Source organism: Ceratotherium simum, chromosome 5 (genome assembly GCF_057802395.1).
Source record: "Ceratotherium simum simum isolate JZ-2026a chromosome 5, ASM5780239v1, whole genome shotgun sequence".
In the NCBI taxonomy this organism is placed as follows: Eukaryota; Metazoa; Chordata; class Mammalia; order Perissodactyla; family Rhinocerotidae; genus Ceratotherium; species Ceratotherium simum.
In genome coordinates, this window is record NC_141904.1 from 55,479,320 (window position 1) to 55,498,083 (window position 18,764).

The 18,764-nt window shown below is 44.3% G+C and overlaps 1 protein-coding gene across 1 annotated transcript in view; it reads left to right on the forward strand.

The window, feature by feature from the left end:
- CACNA2D3 (calcium voltage-gated channel auxiliary subunit alpha2delta 3) overlaps nucleotides 1-18,764 on the forward strand; it is an 838,936-nt gene that overhangs the window by 651,235 nt on the left and 168,937 nt on the right. Inside the window, exons 17-22 of the mRNA XM_087431193.1 lie at nucleotides 4,010-4,093; nucleotides 11,653-11,724; nucleotides 11,983-12,044; nucleotides 13,442-13,509; nucleotides 17,624-17,669; nucleotides 17,829-17,926. Of these exons, the coding sequence (XP_087287319.1) occupies nucleotides 4,010-4,093; nucleotides 11,653-11,724; nucleotides 11,983-12,044; nucleotides 13,442-13,509; nucleotides 17,624-17,669; nucleotides 17,829-17,926 (430 nt within the window). The remainder of the gene's footprint in view (nucleotides 1-4,009; nucleotides 4,094-11,652; nucleotides 11,725-11,982; nucleotides 12,045-13,441; nucleotides 13,510-17,623; nucleotides 17,670-17,828; nucleotides 17,927-18,764) is intronic.

Genomic DNA, 18,764 nt, shown 5'->3' on the forward strand with positions numbered 1-18,764 from the left:
TAAATAATCATTAAAGTACTAAAGTTTGTGAACACTTCACTTAAAATGTATTTTAAAAGTGATTCATTTATAAAGAAAAATATAAAGGCACTAAATATATCCAGGTCAGAACTCGGACAACTACTCATGCTTGAAACCCAAGCCAGCTTTAAAAAAATCTTAAAATAGGGGAAGGGGGTGATGTGGAGAGAATGTGTTGGTAGATGAAACATCCAAGGCTATAAAGATTTCAGGCACAGCTTGATCCAGGCACACACGCCATATTTTTAAGACTCTCTTCATGTTTTTTCTCTGCTTTCTCTGAAGAATCTCTCCAAGTAGTGACAGAGATGGCTATGAGGAGCTCAAGTTCACATCCTACAACCTTAGTGATACTAATAGATGGAGAGCTCCTTTTTCTGGATAAATCCAGGAAAGCATCCCACATTGAGTCTCATTTGGGTTGGCATGAGTTATGTCCCCAGCCCTGAACCAATCTCTGTGTCCTGGAGAGATGTGGGTCTCCCTCACGTGCTCCAGTCACTTACCTACCTCTGAACCAGGATGGTCTTGCCTTCACTAGAACTTTATCTACTGAGGGTGGGGTCCAAGGGGTTCCCCGTAGGAAAACCAAGGTGATTACCCTGCAAAATGTGGGGGATGGGTGGTGGCAGTCCACAGCACCGGTGTCTTCCTAGTGGGTGTCTAATCTCCAGCCTTCTAATATGCTTTCTTAATGGGATAAAAGATAATGGTGGATTTAAGGACATTATGCTGGAGTTTACTCATGGCCCTTCTGACCTGTTCTATGTATGTGACAGGCCACCAACTTTTCCTTTTCTCATTCAAGGTAATCACTCTGCTACATCACTGTTTATATTCTAAAGGAGCTCATCCATTAATAAAGACCCAAATGGAAAGTGTTTCACACCTTTTTCACATACCTGGTTAAGCAGACATTGTGGAGCGGCGTTCCTAAAATGGATTTCCACGAGGAGTATCCCCATCCCCGTCTGTTTCTTTCAATCAGTTAAACTACAGAGACTTGTGGGAATATGGCGGCTTATGGACCAGTATGCTGGGAAATCTTTCTTCCCCTCACTTTCTAATTTCTCCAAGTTTTCTGAATACCGTTAGTGCAATGTAGGGAACTTCTTGAGTGGTTATAAAGTAAAATGAAGAAAGACATCTAGGAATGGTCAGAAATCAAGAGTTCTCTGTAGATTCCACTTTTGCCAGATGCCATCTAAAAGGACTTGGGGTCTTTAGCACAAGTATGAATTTTTCTGCCAGGAGAGTCTTGAGTCCCAACTTGGTGTTTAGTACGCAACTTTTGGTGTGTAAGATACACACCAGGAGGAAGCATATGAATGTGACCATCTGACACCATCATCTTCAACAAACATCTCCTGCCTACCTATGGTTTGCAGAACAATGACCTGCCAAAATTATTGAATGGGCCTCCTTCATCTCATGGAAATGAGATATTAGCCAATTGTATACAATGAGCCTATGTCTTTGCCAAGAAGGTTGCGGCTCTCAGGAATCATGCTAGCTACGTATTAAGGTTTTATTCCATGCCTGGGAATGTGTTTGCCGTTTTATATATATTATCTATTTAATCCTCTCAACCCACTTTCGCTAGGGAGGTACTATTGTTTTTCCCATTTTGCAAATGAGAAAAAGGAAGTTTGGAGCAGCTGGGTGCCTCACTCAGAGTCACATGCCCAGTAGGTGGCAGGACCAGTGTGCTCTCCTCTTCTAACGCAGACAAGTGGACACTTTTTTGGAGGATGAAGGAACATTTGGAGCTCTGGACCTTGGGAGTCTTTTAAAATTTCATTAGCAGTGGTTGAAATAACACGAGGCTTACACATGAAAGTTTGGTTACGGGCTGGTGGTAGTGGGGTGACCTCTCCCATATTGGCTCTATGGTCTCATTTAACTTGTTAGAACCCATATTCCCATATGCATGATGGGCAATAAATTGACCTCAGGAAGGCAGAATTAAGCGTGATAAACTGCAAGCAAGTCTTTGGGAAAGAATGAGGCACTGTTTAATTGGCTTTATTTATATTCTTAGTACCTTGTCCTTACTAGGTGTCCAATAAATGTATGTTGAATAAATGAATAAAGGCGCATTCTGAAGTGACCAAAAGAAGAACTTTCCCCAAAAAGACAGTTTAAACCTAGCATTAGGCTACCCAAGAAATTGTGAAAGTTCTGCCTTTAATGGTCAGAAACAGGGCTGCATGAACTTCTGGGTGCCTAGGAGCTCTCAGGAATGGTTCTTACTAAAAATGGGACTTGGAGGCCATTAGCACAGGGAACAGAAGTCCAAGAATGTCTGACTCTAGCTCCTCAGGGGGACAATCTTGAGTCAGCATCGTGTGCCCTCTCCCCCGTCGTGCCCTCCTCACTGTGCGACTTGAGGGTGACAACCCTGCTGACCTTGTTCCTGTTCCTCCAGCTCAGCACCTCCAGCCTGGCTCTTGTGAGGGCCAGAGCTTCTCTGCACGTACAGAACTTTCTATAACAGTATCCAACTGCCAATCTGCTATCATTTATAGCGGCTTCTGAGGGAACCACTTCCCTTCTTCTTCATCTGGAGTGGACCTGATGGCATAAAACTGACCATGAACATCTGTTAATTGGAAAGCTGAGAGGAGGGAGTGGAAGCACGGTTGACCAGGGTGGTCAGAGCCCACTGTCCCTTAGAGGCGGGGTGGCCGTCCAGGGTAGTGGGGGCGGGCACTCTCCAGAGATGTCTCAGGATTCCTGAAATGCAGCTGATGGGAAGGAAAAGAGGACAGAAAAACCATGTGGCCCTGTTCAGCCCCACAGGACCCACTGTATGGCCTCTCTCCCCTAGATTCCATTGGGGCTCAGTTTAGACCTGCTTGGCTCAACATATCGGCACTGATGTTCTCCTTCATGCCTGGTGTGCCTTGAGCACCTGTCTCCAGAGTAGCCAAGCAGTGTCCAAAATGGTAACCTGTGGTTTTGGGGTCTTAAAACACTGAGAGTGACACTGCATCTTACTTAGAGTCTACCAATTAAATCCAAAGATGACCAATTTAGCAACCAAAGCAAAAAATAAAAAAACTATACATCCATAGATATTTTTTCCAATATGCCATTAGCCATATCTTCTGAACTTGTGAAAGGGTTGCTTATCCTTAGCCTGCAGTAGAGGGCAGACTTTCCTACGTTATAAACACCCCAACAACCAAGAGTAAAGGCCCTGAGACACATGAACGTCTGGTTGATAAAATGGTAGGCTTGCAGAGTGACTAACACCAGTGATTTAGAGAGAAGAAACAAAAACCACTTCCCCACTTATTAACGCACTCATCAGTTTTTCCATAGAAATGCCCTAATGGCCATTAAATCTGGCAGTGATTCCCAAGACCCACATCTACTCCGGGTAAAGTGGCCGTGTGTAGCTCAGTACTGCTGTGGCCAGTGTGACAAGTAGAAGGTTCTGTGTGTCTGCGAAACGTTACCAGGATATCGAACCCAACTGTGGAGATCAGTGCTTTTGTTTCCTAGCCAAGGAGTATGGGGCATGTTAGACACAAGAGGTGGAGATGGGAGACCTATAAAACACAGAGGGATACGGCAAGACTTTTGGTAAACATATGTAAGATGCCCTTTCCTGTGTCATGAAGGGGGTTTTAAAAGCTTTGGAGTAGAGAAGGGTCTCGCCGCTCTCACACACATACCATCCAAGGGGGGGAAGAATTTTTCTTTGCATCTGGCATGTTGAGAGCCAAGGAGGCCACTAGGTAAATTCATATCAAGCAAAGAGTTGACTTGTGTATTCCCCCAGCTCAGAGCAAATGTTTATAGGCATCTGGCCTCTGCTTTCCTGCCATTAAAACTCCTAGGACTGCCACCCTGCTGGGTTTCTCACCGATACTCCTCCACTCAAGCCCCCATCCTTGAAACAGGACTTGGAAGGATAAAGGTTGCCCTGGCTGATGAGCTCATGGAAATAGTTTCTTTCTCTTTCTCTTCCCCCTGCTAGTACGAAGAAGGAAAAAAGCGAAGGAAACCCAACTATAGCAGCGTTGACCTCTCTGAGGTGGAGTGGGAAGACCAAGATGACGTGGTAAGTGATTTGTTTTCAAGCCTGGTGACTCGGGAGCTCCATTGCACCCACTTCTGTACTGGGAGGCTGCCCCAGGAGCCAGCCGAGAGAGGCCCACCTGGCCACCAGAGGGACGTGGAGACAATGGGCCCTTTTACCAAGTTTGGAGTTTTATAACTCTCCCGCTGGTCGCACCACTTGCAGACAGGCCAGCCACCCTGCCTGCTTTGCACAGTCTGCTAAAACCATCCCCTGCCGGGGTCTGGTCCGTTCTGCAGCACATTAATCCAGATTCCTCCTCGGTGCAACTGATGCGAGCTGCCACTCTCAGGGGAGCCTGGCCGGGCAGCTCTGCCCGCTGCAAAATCAGGGCCAGAATTCACCTGCCTGGACGTCACGGGCACAGCTCTTGTTTTCGTAGAGGAGCCCAGAGCTTTGCAGGCCCACTTTCCTCCTGGGTAGTCCCAGGAGGGAACTGTGGTTGGCAGTCCCAGCCTGTCCGCCTTCCTGGGCCCACACTGCAATAGCGCACAGGCCTCTTTCCCACACAGATTCAGCCTTCGGGACTGGATCAAAAGCTTTCCTTATGCCCATGACTTAACCCCGTCAGTCTTCTTGTTACTTCCTCAATAAATCAGATTTGTTAGACACAGTTGCCTTTGTGAATCCAGGTAGACTGTCCTTAATTAAATCATAACTTCCCAGGTGTTCCTGTCTGGATCCTTGCTCCTCACTTTATCTGTGGTGTCTCCGTGCCAAAGCCACGTTTCTCTGCCCTCCCTGATTTGTCCAGGGCTCTTTCTTAAGTTTCATTGTTGAGTCAGCATTGTTTCCCTCACTCTGTCCAGCTTTCCAAAGGGATTTTGAGGGGAACCATTTGAAATCCCCAGGCTGGGTTCTCGTACCTTCCAGAAAAAGGCCAGCCTCACAGCTCCTTTTCTTCTCTTCACATCCTCTGCACTCTGGACGTCTCAACTAGCATCAATCTCTGATTTTCTTCCTTACCTATAAAATGGAAAAGTCAGATCTGTTTTAGAAATTTAACCTATTTTCTTCTTCATCTGTACTAAGTCCTTCCAAACCCAACTTCAGACAAAATAGCTTTGCTGTTGGATAAAAAGCTACTTCCTCATCCACACTCTTTTCCCAGGTGCCAGTGGCTCGACGTTGTGTCAGCTCAGTGCCCTGGTGGAGTTTTGTTTGTGCTTTGAACATTGTCATCAGGATTCATGTCAGGTTCTTGTGATGGTACTGCTCCTAATGTACCTGTGCTGCCTTTTCAACCTGCTCATGCCAAGAAGCAGCCTAGCTCAGCTGTGAGAAGCTTGGCCTCAAATCCCACCCCTCTGTTTGCGGGCTGTTGATCTCAGGCAAGCAATTATCCTCTCTGCACCTCAACTTTGTTTTTTGTTTTTTCCCAGTATGAATATGATGGTAATAGTACCTACCCCATAGAGCTGTTGTAAATATTATATATGTTAATATATTGAAAGATATAAAAGTGCCTGCATCGTTGTGTGGACATGGTGAGCACTCTATGAATAGTAGCTATTATTAGTATTATTCTCATCATCATCAATCCTCATGTGACATTCTTCTCATTAATGAATGTCCCGTGGACTTACAGCCGTTAAATTGTCTCATGAATCTTTGAAGGGTGCATTCCATTGTTTTCCCTTCTCTTCACTTTATCAGTTGCCTTATTTTGACTCCACTGGACCTTTTTGTTTTCTTTCCTAGAAGGCTTGAACCTTGTCGTCCACATGCTTCTCCATCCCTTCATCTTTTCCACTTTCATTAATATGGAAGGCAAACTTGATTATGCTCATTCTTACTTCAGAGTCCCCACATCCAGGAAGCACGCCTTCTGCTAGTTAAGGCTAAGCTAGTTTTACTAGCTTACACTAGCTACACTCACTTCTCCTTGGTGTGTTACTTGAAGAGATTTATTAATCAGCTCACTCTAGTCATCACCTGTGCCCTAGATACTTTTCAGTGAGCTAATATCTCCTTTTACTAGTAATCGTTTGGAAAATGCTTTTTGTTTCCTTGCCCTGTCTTCCTTTCTCATCGGAGCTGCAGAGCATCAGATTCCCAGCCTCGTACTCATGTTCTTCGTCATCTGACTCATAGGACTGGGTTCTGAGTGTCCACCTTCAGAGTTCCCATGTCTCCAGCAAGTTCATTGCTCTTATTCTGCACAAATTGGTCTCTGGTTGTCTGTTTGGTTGTGCTCCTTGAGAGCACGGTACCTTTGAAACGTGAATTCCTTCACTAACAACATGTTTGACTGGGAAAACCCAAGTCACCATTTCTCTCCTAGGAATTTGCACTCCATTGATTGGAGAATTCTGGAATCTATACAAAACATCTTTGTGAAGTCTACATAAGATCCCACATGCCCACAGACCTGCCATTGGGGCTTGCGTGTAAGTAGCAGAGGGCAGGCTTTAGGTCAAGACCTGGGAAAAACCATGCAAGCAGAGCCCACTGAGGAAGAAGCAGCATGAGTCTGCCCAGGTGCAGAGAACTTCTTGGAAGGAGCATCCTACTTCTGTTGACAGCCAGGCTCTTGTTGAATTCAATAACCATGTTTATCACGTAGACCCTGTGTACTTCCAAAAAGGATGTGAGGTCACATATACCGTTAAAAAACATGCAAAATAGACTGGCTAAAATTAAAATTTTAAAAAGAAAGAAAAATTAAAGACCATTTAGAGGAGAATGAGTGGGACTTCTGGCCCAGGCTCCAGGATGACTTAGGCATCACTTCAATAATACAATGAGTAGGACAGATCTTTGCAGGACCCATGAGCCCAGGGGAGGGGCCTCTGAGACATGCATAGCCCAGTCTGAATCACTGGTGTTGATCACCTCTGGGAAGGAAAAAATATCTTTAAAAATGGTGTTTATCCTTTGGTAATAAATTCCCAGAGATGGCTAAAGGACTTAAAGCTGATTTTTTTTCTTATTCTTATTATCTTTTAGTCATTCCCAGACTTTTGACAGTGAACATGATCATTTCTATAAGCAGAAAAAAACTCACATAAATAATAATAACTACTGTATATTGAACTCTTCCTGTGTGCCAGCACTGTTCTAAGTGCAATATATGGACCAACTTCTTTATTCCTCACAACAATCCTATGAAGTAGGTGTTATTGCTATCCTCATTTTTCTGGTAAGGAAACTGAGGCAGAGAATTGCTGTAATGATCCACGGGCACATGATGTGGATTCCAACCCAGGCAGTCTGGCCCCTTTGGTATGCCTTAGTCTTCAAGGACTCTTTATCAGTTCCTCATCATGTGTGTGTGATCCTCCCCTGAGGGGTACAGAAAGGATGGAGAGTGCCTTGCACATAGCTGCTGAGCTAATGCTTGCCTTGGGGTGTTGTTGCGAATACTGACCCATCCGATTCTATCTTGAGTCCAGCTGAAATCCCTTCTGCTGCAGTGTGAGCCGCTTTTCTTCTGCCCTCCAGTCAACTCACATTCCTTCTTCCACCAGAGAAGACTCTGGTGGAAAACTCTGTCTGAGTCTTTTCTTTACAAAGCCCTATTAACCTCTTCTCCTGGGGCATATTTCTAAGTCCTTTGGCCATTTAGTTTGTTCTTCTTTACACCTACTGCAGTGTCTCTACAGCTCATGCTTGAGCCCTGGGTCCCCAAACTAAGCACAGCCCACTTGGAAGCCGAGGCCAAAGCAGAGAGAGAGAGGGGGTGAGAGAGAGAGAGAGAGAGAGAGAGAGAAAGCATTTTGTTGTCTAGGTGCTCTGTGTCTGAGTCTGTTTTCATATTCTGGTTGAATGCTTGCTTGGGGACCACAGAACCTGTTTATCCACTGCTTCCCCCTCCCCCTTTCATTCTTGCCTTGGCCAGGACTGCATGTCGTTAGGGGACTGGAAGTGCGTGCCACCTGTGCACCGGCAAAGGCGAGGCTCATGTTCTGATGCAGATAAAGAACCACCATTAGGAGAACGAGCTCTCATTATATAATTATACACGAAACCTAAGGTGATCAATGAATTTCTGGGGAAAGCTCCCCTAGTGACCTCTAACACAGGAGGCAGAGCTGCAGGCACACAGTGGAACCAGAAGCATGACCACCAGCTGTCACATGTCAATAAAGTGGATGCTTTGCATGGTCAGCAAAGCTGCTTCTGCTTCAGGGTGCAGACAAGAGAGACAGCCTCAGTGGGGGCTCTGGGAGAGCACCTTGGTGCTCCTTGGGCCCAGGGGAAGGAGGATGGCTCCCACAGAGCGGGGAGCCAGATCACCGTCACCAGATGACTACTTTCCGCTTGAAGATGTTTGACCTTTATTATGCCAACCACGCTGTGGTGCAAGCTGCTTTAATGTCCACTGCATTATCCCATTTGCAGATTTTTGACATCTGATAAGGAAAAATAAAGGTACATCACTGATGTTTTAATTTGCCTTTCTTTCATTGTGGTAAGCTGAATATCTGCGCATGTGATTTTTTTAATGACTACCTAGTATTCTAACATATGGACACGCTCAAACTTGTCTGGATGTTTTCCTTTGCCAGGCCATTTTCATTTCTCCAGTTGCTCACTGCTGTATTCCAGGCAGTGGCAAGTTCAAGGCATATTCAGCTCTGAGCAGCACAGTCGATCATGCCCTTCCAGCCCCCGTGGGACTGAGAGCGTTGTTACTCCCCACCACTCTCGTCTCTGCTCTAGGCACCTCCACCATCTTGGAACTTAGCCCCTGGGGAGGTTGTGCCACTGACTTACCACAGGATTTGGGGCACGTTGCTCCCCTTCTCAAACCTCAGTCTCCTAAAATGGAAAAGTGGCATTTCTAAATTGCCCCAGCCTCACAAGGCTTTATTCTCACCCAGTGGTCTATTGAAAAAGCCCCAAACCCCCTTCCCTCCTCTGGCAGTGAGGACAGAAAACCATCCTCCCGTTAGCCCCAGGCACAGTCCTAGAGATTGTGGAGAGCCCCCTGGGGAGCTAAAACCTCAAACTGTTGCGTGGTCAAGTTTAAAACTTTTTCTTTGATTAAAAAAAAAATCCCAAAATAACAATACATTATTTTTGTATGAATGCTATGCAGTTTTTATATTAATGCTTTAAATTTGTCCAAATGCTCTCTCTCCTGATTTGAGAAGCAGATATAGCAGCATGAGCTCAAGGGGCAGAGACCCTTTGTGACCTTAAGTGAGTGGTTATAACTTTGTGCCTCAGTTTCCCCACCTGTAAAACAGGGATAATAATGGTATGAGATGACTTTGAGGGTTTTAAAATCTGTGTCTAGTACATAGTAAGATCTCAGTAAACAGTATCCACCAGTATTATCTGAGTTTCCTAAGAATCTGATTGACACCGTTTATACAGCACCTGACAGTATCCCTGGGGTCTGGGAGTCCTTATTCAGGAACACTTTTGATGGAACGAATGAAAGATGAAGAAGTTGAGCCACAGAGAGGTTACAGGACAGTGGTATGTGTCATTGGTAAAACTTGAACCATGATACCCTGGGTCACTTCTCTTTACCATGGGCTGCCTCTTTTCAGTCTATGCCAACCCACAGGTGGTTAAGAGCAGCAGTTTTCAACCCAGGGAGTTGAAGGGAGATCACAAAATCCATTTAGTTGGTCACAAGCAGCAATTAAGAGCACCGAAATCCATTAAAATAGGAGCTATCAGAGTAAGATGTATTTTTTATGTGGCTCACAGTCAAAAAAGTTTGAAAACATTGGTTTAGAGCTTGAGTATCTGTGTCAAGCAAACTCAAGTTTGAATCCTGATTCCTTAAGCTATTGAAAGTGATCTGACATCAAAGAAAAGTGAGGAGGATGGTAATGAAGATGATGGTGATGCTGGTGATGATGAAGGAGGGCAGCTACATGTATTGAATGCTTAGAGCGTACCAGGCACTCTTCTAAATATTAGCTCATCTGATTCTCACTATAGTTCTATGAGATGAGTACCATCATTAGTTCCCTTGTGCAGAAAAGGAAATTGAGGCACAGAGAGGGTAAGTGATTTGTCCACAGTCATAAAGCTGCCTTCAGAGTCCACTTCTTAACTACAGTGCTATCCTGCCTCACAAGTCCGCGTTCAATGAGTGTAAGCTATTTTCATTATTATTGAAGGAAAGGGAAAGACTAGACTAATCATCTAAGCATTTGCCTCCAGAAAGCATCAGTGACCCTGGCCTTGGACCGTCCCAGACCCCAATGCTGATCAGTCTGTGCTACTGGGAGTTGGGGGTGGGGTGGCACGGAGGCATGGAAGGGCTTACCTAATCTCTGACTTGCCTGGGGAATGTGAGAGGGGAAGGTCCCAAATGGCTTTAGGCAGGCACCAGAAAGAGGAAAAATGAAAACCACGTTAAAGATAAATTGAGCTGTTCTTAAAAGTTAGAAAGTAGACTTAATTAGGACCAGCTCTCCCCATCCAAAACCACAAAAGTTAAAATGGGAAAATATTTCCAGAAATGCCCATTATGTGTTGTTAAAAAATATCTAGAGTAAAATATATGTTTTATTTTATACATGCCTCCAGCTAAAAATTATGCTTTTACTGTCTCTCACAGAAGATGGGAATGTGAACCCAAATCTAGAAAGCCCTGAATCAAATTTAGGTTACTTGCAAGCGTTGCAGTTTTCTATCGGCCAGATCTTATTCAAGCTCCTCAAAGGAGAAAAGATAAAAAAAAAAAAAAGGCATGGGGCTGGGAAAGAGCCTTTCCCCACAGACAGGCTGTGGCATGTCAGCATTTGTTCCAATTCTATTAAATGGCCTTCCCGTCATCTCCCATTCGTGCCCACGATGGCACATCTTTCATCACTGTGTCTGTTGTCCTTCTCTGAACTCACGGAAGGGCCACATGTAATTAGAAGAGGTCAGCCAGGGGTGGGGGAAGGGAGTGAGGCTGACTGTTCCTAGATGGGACCTCCAAAAATCAGATACAAGGTCGCCCTGTTCACTGCCCGTCAGCGTCAGCGAGACGGTTAGATGGCCCCGATTTCTCGGAGAGCATTTGAAGATGATTCATGCTATGAAAAGCTAATCCTTGTCTTCCAAATGGTTGGCCTTTTGTTTTAAACTACTGTGTAGGAAAACATCTTTAACTTGATTGTGTTTTGAAAAATGATTTCTCCATGACAAACTAATACTCTTTTTGAAAACGTAACTTGTCCCGGGAGACATTCTTCCTTCTCGAGTGTTTTAGCGGGTTGCTGGGAGTTCAGACACTGACTCTCACGATTCATCAACATTGCACAGGCTTTTTTGTCATTGTCGCCCTGAGGCTTACGTGAGCACCCCAAATTGAAGTTGAAAGTCATTTATTTATTGTTGTTTGCCTCTCTCCTCTTGTACAACAGCATTGGATGTTTATTCTTCAGAAATCTGTGCTGGAGGTCTCAGAGCAATATGCAGACACCACAAAAGTGCCTAAGATTCAGTGGGAAAACGGCTCAGCCCTGTCATACCTCTGCTTTGCACTAGCCATCAAATGTGCTCCCAAGCTGGAGGATGCAAGGTGTCCAGATGACATGGTAACCCAGGGAAGAACTAACACCAGTTTCCTTTTATCATTTTAGCTAAGAAATGCCATGGTGAATCGGAAGACTGGGAAATTTTCCATGGAGGTGAAGAAGACGGTGGACAAAGGGGTACATTTTTCTCAAACATTCTTGCCGCTTAATTTAAAACAAACCACTGTGAAAAATTAGCTTTGAAAGCTCTATCTGGAATAAATATCTTTCACTGAGATCATTTTTCTCTTGTCTTTACTTATCTCAAATAAGATTCATGTAGTACTGTTAACCTGATCATAGTGTGTCCATTTATTTTTATTGATTTCTGAAAACTTCGCCTAGCAGACTAACCGTGTTTTCTTTTCTCTATGACTTTTTTTTTTTTCAATCTAGAAACGGGTTTTGGTGATGACAAATGACTACTATTATACAGACATCAAGGGTACTCCTTTCAGGTAGAGCTGACCATAATACATGGACATTCCATCAGACCCATCAGTTGTGTTTGTACAAAACCTGCTGACGCTCTCAGAGCTCATCATCTGAAGATACCCAAACACCCTGCCGAAAGGCCGGAAAGAGTGAGGAAGGGGCTTTTCCCAGGCTGCTTTTGTTTTTGTTTTCCAGAAAGGGGAAGATGGTTCAGGCTCACCTAGGAGAACTCATTCAATTTGTCATTGCTTTGCATCTCATTATCAAGCAAATAAGCTTTGGGGGTTCCAACTAAGGGTGGAGAGACGAGTTCAGAGGGTTACCACGGTCCTTAACCATCTAACTAGCTGCCTAGTGGGTTCCATTTCACCTTTTGTTTACATAACAAAAAAAAAAGAAAAAATCCTTCAAGCTTGGAGGTGGTATATCCATCCCCCCATGTTGTGCTTCCATTTAAATTTCTCTGAACTGTCATTCTGTGCTTGTCTACCTTGGAATCCTGTTATTTCTCTTTGTAACAATCCTGAAAAATGGCCTTGCCTCATTGCCTGCTTTCAGATGCATATGTGGCATTCTACAGTCTCCCGATACTGTTAACTAGGTGCTATGACACCTTTTATAAAATGTTATTTCCGTGGGGCTGCTGCCTGTTTCTGAACTGGTGCCTCGCAGAGCTAAGGAGAGAAAGAATTTGCTGGCTATAGATTAGTCTGAAAAATAAATTATGGCATTATTGTCATATACTGCGAGGGAGCATGGGTGGATTCCATTTGGAACCAGGGCCATTGAGAGAACACATGACCACTAAGTGGGTTTGCCAAATGAAGAGACTGTGTTTTCAAAACATATTCTCTTACTTTAGGCAAAAACAGAAAAGAGCTTAAATCGAGCCAGTGAGAGTGTGAAAAATCTATTAGACTAAGGAGAGGGATGGGTAAAGAAGCACGCAACACAATAGTGTGGCTACGCTTAAATGGTAGGGGAAGTTTTCCTGTTTGCCCTTGAGAAGGGGTTAATTTTCCCTAGTCCCAAACTCTAGCGTCTGGAAAGACCCATCTGTAGCTGAATGTAAGGCAGGGGTGCATAAGGTGGTAGTGAAGAGCAGGGCACGGGGCCTTGGGAGGGCGTCCAAGAGAAGAACTTGCTAGAAGGGTGAGCAGTTTGCCACACCTCTTTAAAAACACACGAGAGCAGCCAACTGCTGCTGGCACTTCCAATCAGAAATTACTTTGAAGCAGCTGATTGAACCTAAGAAAAACCAACACCAACTATAATCAGTGGGGTTTTGAAAGTAAACTGTTGGAAAAATTGTTTACAGAACATGAAATGGAAATGTGAAAATGGAAAATAAAAAGTTAGCCCACAAGTCTACTCCAGTCGATGCTGTGGATTTCAAGGTCTGCTTTGTTTCTCTGCACAGTTTAGGTGTGGCGCTCTCCAGAGGACATGGGAAATATTTCTTCCGAGGGAATGTAACCGTTGAAGAAGGTAAGATGCTGCCTTGATCCATCTTCTCCTTTAGTGTAGGAAGAAATCCCAGAGCCAACTAATGGATTAACTGAAGCACTTGCTCCTCTGTCTAACCCTCTGCCAAGTCCCTGGGCATTTGACTCAACTACTTACCCACTTGATATTACCTTCTTTGCCCAGTTTCGGAATGGTGGGAACCCCAACTCATGGTGGCCTTCCTTATGATTTCATTTATTTAGATTCTGCTTTAAACCACAGAGTTGTTGAGGCAACTCACAGGAATCATCCACCAACTATATTCTTCTGGTACATAAAAATCACTACCAGGAAAAATACAAATTGGTATAAAAACTCAAGCCCAGGGAAAAAAAAAGAAAACAAAAGTATGCAAGCCTTAGTCTGCTACACAGTTGAGCCACAAGTTTCCCTCATGTTTCATGGCAGCCTGGTCCAAAGGGAAATGTGCTCATTTAAATGATTTACATAGGTCAGAAGGAGTAAGTAGCACCTTGAGATTCCCAGATCCTCTTGTCTTCATAGAGTTTTGGCGCAGTGTTAAACTCCCAGTAAATAGTAGCAGTTGTTATAGCTCTTTAAACTTTAAAACTGCTGTCACACCTCTACTGTCCTTTTCATCTCCCAACAACCCAGCAGCTCAGAAAAGTTACCTTTCCCAGGATCACCAGCTCACAGGGCAGGGTGGGGCTGGCCTCCAGTTCACAAGGAAGAGTGGGGCTGGCCTCTGAAGGGCTCCACTCACCAAGTGGCCTTGAGTAAGTCACTTGCCCAATCTGGGTGTTAGACTTTGCATCTCCACAGAGTAGGAGTTGGACCAGACCAGTGCTCTTTCTGGATGTGCCCAGGGAGTATGGCCAAGAGCAGGAAGGTCAGTTACAAGTCAGGTTTTAATTGGTTAGAGCTGGTTACAAATGAATGTGATGAACTTCCAGAAGCTGGACCACCTTGTGGCTCACTCCAATGATGTAGTGGAGAATGAAGAATGAGATTGGTTGTCCCTGAGATGTGAAGTTCCGTAGATGGCCTTCTGGTTTACTGCTGACTGTCTGCACGTTGTTTTGCAGGTGTTGGTTTTGTTTCCCAAATGATTGTGAGATTGTAAGGAATAGGAAGGAGATTGAAGGGAGGTCATCGTGACCTGGTCAGAACCCATAGTGTGCCCACTGCAGAGCTAATCAACCACATGATCTCTCTTCCCAGAGACACGCAAGAGAAAACAGACAACTTTGTGACTTGAGCAAGATACTCAACAAGATGTGTTCTCAGAGATCACTTTTTTTACTTCTAGAATTTTCTGGTTCTATGAACCATGTGTGGATCTGTGGCTATCACTGCCCATGAAGCCAGAAAATTCATGTCTAAGCCATCTTAGGTCAACCTGAGGAAATAGCTCATGGCCAGAACAATAGAAAGAGATTATTAATGGATTATTTGCCTCTCATGTGTCCATTCCCTTAGTCAGTCCTCAATACATGGGCCTGCCCCTCCCTCTTTTCTCTCTCTCTCTATACACACACACACACATACACACACACACACACTCACACAGAGTTGTTCTGCATTGTCTTTTGGATTATTTCTTTAGTCACTGTCTTCTCCCTGCATGTTCCACAGCAGGCTGAGAGGTCACATAGAGAGAATTCAGAGCTAACTGTAACCACTATGCAAGAAATTAGTTTGAATCCTCAGCAAGGGGGAGAGTGCCTGGTTATCCACACAAATGAGGTCAGTCTTCCTCTCTCTGTTGGTCCTCTGTAAATAAGAGGGCTTACAATCCTGCCAACTTTGCTGAGTAACAGAGCCTGAGAATGCTGCTTCCCTTTGGGCTAACTAGAAGAGGGTCTTGTCGTGATTATTGTTCTGCAGTATTCTTGAGAAGGAAGGAATTTCTTGGGGATGACAACCACACTTCTGTAGAATCTTCCATAAGGAATGCTACCCCACAGAATGCAGGAATTTTCAACATGCTTTGCCAGTGCTTGGTATTACAAAGATGGTGAACAGGTAGACTTTGCTCAAAGTATAAGGAGTTGCTACTGAGGTTGAAGACATGGGCTGTAGTTCTGCCTGCTGTAATTGTTTCTCTTGTGAATCTCCCTGACACTTGATTTGTATCATTTATATATATTGTACATAGTAATTGTTCAATAAATTAGAGCTTATGTCATTATTGTCAGCATTATTAATCATCAGTAGATGTCATTGTGTCATTGTGTCAAGAGGACCAAAATCAGAGTTGAGAGAATTAGAGAACAATAAAATTTCCCTGGTGCTCTAGGAACTCAGAGAGGAAGCAATCAAAAAGATCTTCCCTTCAGGGTGTTGACTATAGGTCCTATGAAATATAGCCAGAGAGGGCTTTGTGGATGAAGGTTGATGAGAACTGAAACTAGAAAAATAGAACTGACATCCTTAACCCGATATTCCAGAAAGGTAAGATCCCACCTCAGGGCCTTTCCACTTGTTATTCCTTCTGCCATGAGTACTCTCTCCCACATATCTACATGGTTCTCTACCTCACCTCCTTCAGGTCTTTTCTTAGAAGTCACTTTCTCAGTGAGCCCTTCCCTGACTACCACAGTTAAAATTGAAACTCTTTCCCTCATCTCTTCCCTTCTCTTGGTGCTCCCTATCCTTGTTCCATTCTCTCTTTTCCTTCATAGCCCTCACCATTAGCTGAGATGCTATGTATTTTAATTTTATTTACATATTTCTTTTCTGCCACTAGAAAGTAAATACCATGAAGGTGGTGATTTTTGTTTAGTTCACTGCTGTATTCTCAGGGCCTAGAATAGTACCTGGCACCTGGTTGATGCTCAGTAAATATATGGAAGGAAGGGAGGGAGGGTGGGGGGGAGATAGGAAGGAGAGGAGGGATATGAAGAAGGAAGGAAGGTTGGGAAGGAGAGAGAGAGAAAGATTGGGAGGGAGGGAAAGAGAAAGAGAAGAAAGGATGAATACATGGATGCATGGATGGGTGGATACATGAATTGTCCTAGGGGCTAATCACTATTCCATTTAACCCTCTCATGGAGTCTGTGAGTTATGCATTATTTCCTGCATCTTCTGACTGATATAACTCAAATAGTTGAAGTAACAGTCCCAGGATCGTTCAACCAGTAGGAATTGGAGCCAGGATATGGCCACTTGGGTCATATATGATGACATTCTATCTAATTTATTCCCTACTTCCAATAAAATCAAGCAGGAGTGTGTGATGATAGGTCTAGAATTTTGCTATTTATTTTATACATATGTATTTGAGGAGGAAACTGGAATCCTGAGTGCAGTAAGATGCTGTTGGTCATTTGGGAAAACTCTGACATCCTAAAACAGGCTATGAGCATCATCAGAGTTCCTGAGGTCTTCACTGAGAAGTGTATGTCTGCTGATGACCCATCAAAATGAAATCACATGAAGATGCAAGGAAAGACAGTGATTTCATGGAGTGAGGGTGGTCTAGAGCATTCTATAAAAACTCCCAAATTCCCTGCAAGCCCCAGTTCTCCTAGCTACCTTTCCAAACTGATGACTCTTTTTTACTTACGATCCTGTAACAACTAGCAATTTTTGCTGGTCAAAAACAGTTGAGTATTGGCAATTTCATATCATTCAACCTATAATTTCACCCTCACAACCACCCATCAGTTAGGGACAGTTATTATTGCTGTTTTGCACATGAAGAGACTGACATTTAGAGAAGTAAAGTAGCATGCTGATGTTACATGGGAATTAAGTGGCCTAGCCCAGTTCCCAGCTCAGGCTCTATGGGGCTCCAAAGTCAGTGTTTCTACTATCATGCTACACTCCTCTCCTGGGGCTCACTGGTGTATCATTTATCTTCAAGGAGTTAAGGCTTTCCTGGGACACGGCCAGGGGAGTTGGCAGGGGTGGCCCAGTGAGGTGGAAGTGGGGAGAGGGTTCTGCCTGGTAAGAGAACTTGTTTCCTTTATTCAGAGTTCCTTTTCCCAGGTGGATATCTTTGGGGTTGATGTCTACCCTTGACCCACTCCATGGTCTTGCCCTAGAACATTTGAAGCACATGAGAGGATGCAGGGGTCAGTGCCCCACACAGGTGGTACTTACTCATTAACCCCTTTTCCTTGACCTCCAGGCCTGCATGACTTGGAGCACCCTGATGTGTCTTTGGCAGACGAATGGTAAGAACTAAACAATCCTCCATCAGCCTTGGTATTTGTTGCATTCTTTGATTTCAAGTTATCTATCTTCCCTTGCCCAGTTCTCCTGGTTCAAAGGCAAAGGAAGGTGATGCTACAGATATTTACATGTTCTTGTTTTGGGCCATGTCATGTTCTTAGGTCCTACTGCAACACTGACCTACACCCAGAGCACCGTCATCTGTCTCAATTAGAAGCTATTAAGCTCTACCTCAAAGGCAAAGAACCTCTGCTCCAATGTGAGTGTGCTTTCAAATGCGCATTGGGTGTGCATGTGGTGGTGGTGGTGGGGAGTGAATTCAGAACCCTACTTCCCCTCAGTTTTCAAGGGAAGCTTTTCTTAGGCAGAGATTAACAGTCACATTAGATCTAGCCAGATATCAGCTTCCTGTAGGAACAGGAGAAAGAATGTGGGTTATCGGAAGTCACACGGAAGCAGCAATCCCAGTTTAACCTTTTGCGTTGGATTTGTCCCCTATGAACTATTTAGTCAAGCACTTGAGTAGAACGAAAATGTTACAATTAGGAAGGGACTGTAAATATCTGCACCCTTACTTTACAAATGAAAAACATGGGCTGGAAATAGGACTCGTCTCACCCAAGGCCGTAATCTGGGTCTCTTGGTCTCTCCAGAGTGGGATCACCCTGCGACGTGCTGCATCTTGTGGTGTGTGTTCAGCTGCCTCTCCTCCTACAAGTAGTGCCCTCGGAGGGAGCTCAAGGAGTCAGAAATGGCTAGGGGCTGGTGCAGAGGGGGCAGGGAGAGAGCAGCAGCAGGCCCGATGCTCACAAGTGCAAGAGCAGTCCCTGGACTAGCATAAATCAGTCCCAGTAGCTCAAGTTTGGGAAGGGTGAGATTCACCAAAAATGAGCATGGCACCTGCCCCTACACCTGACAGATGTCACTTATTCAGTGACGTGAAAAGTTCTTTACATATGTTATTTTATTACATAGAATAACCACAGCAGCCCTATGAGAGATGTGTAAGGAGGTTATCCAGCTCCTAAACTGCATCTTCATGGAATGGATTTACTTTTCGGGATATGCTCTGGTAGAGAAAGGATCAGATGGACATC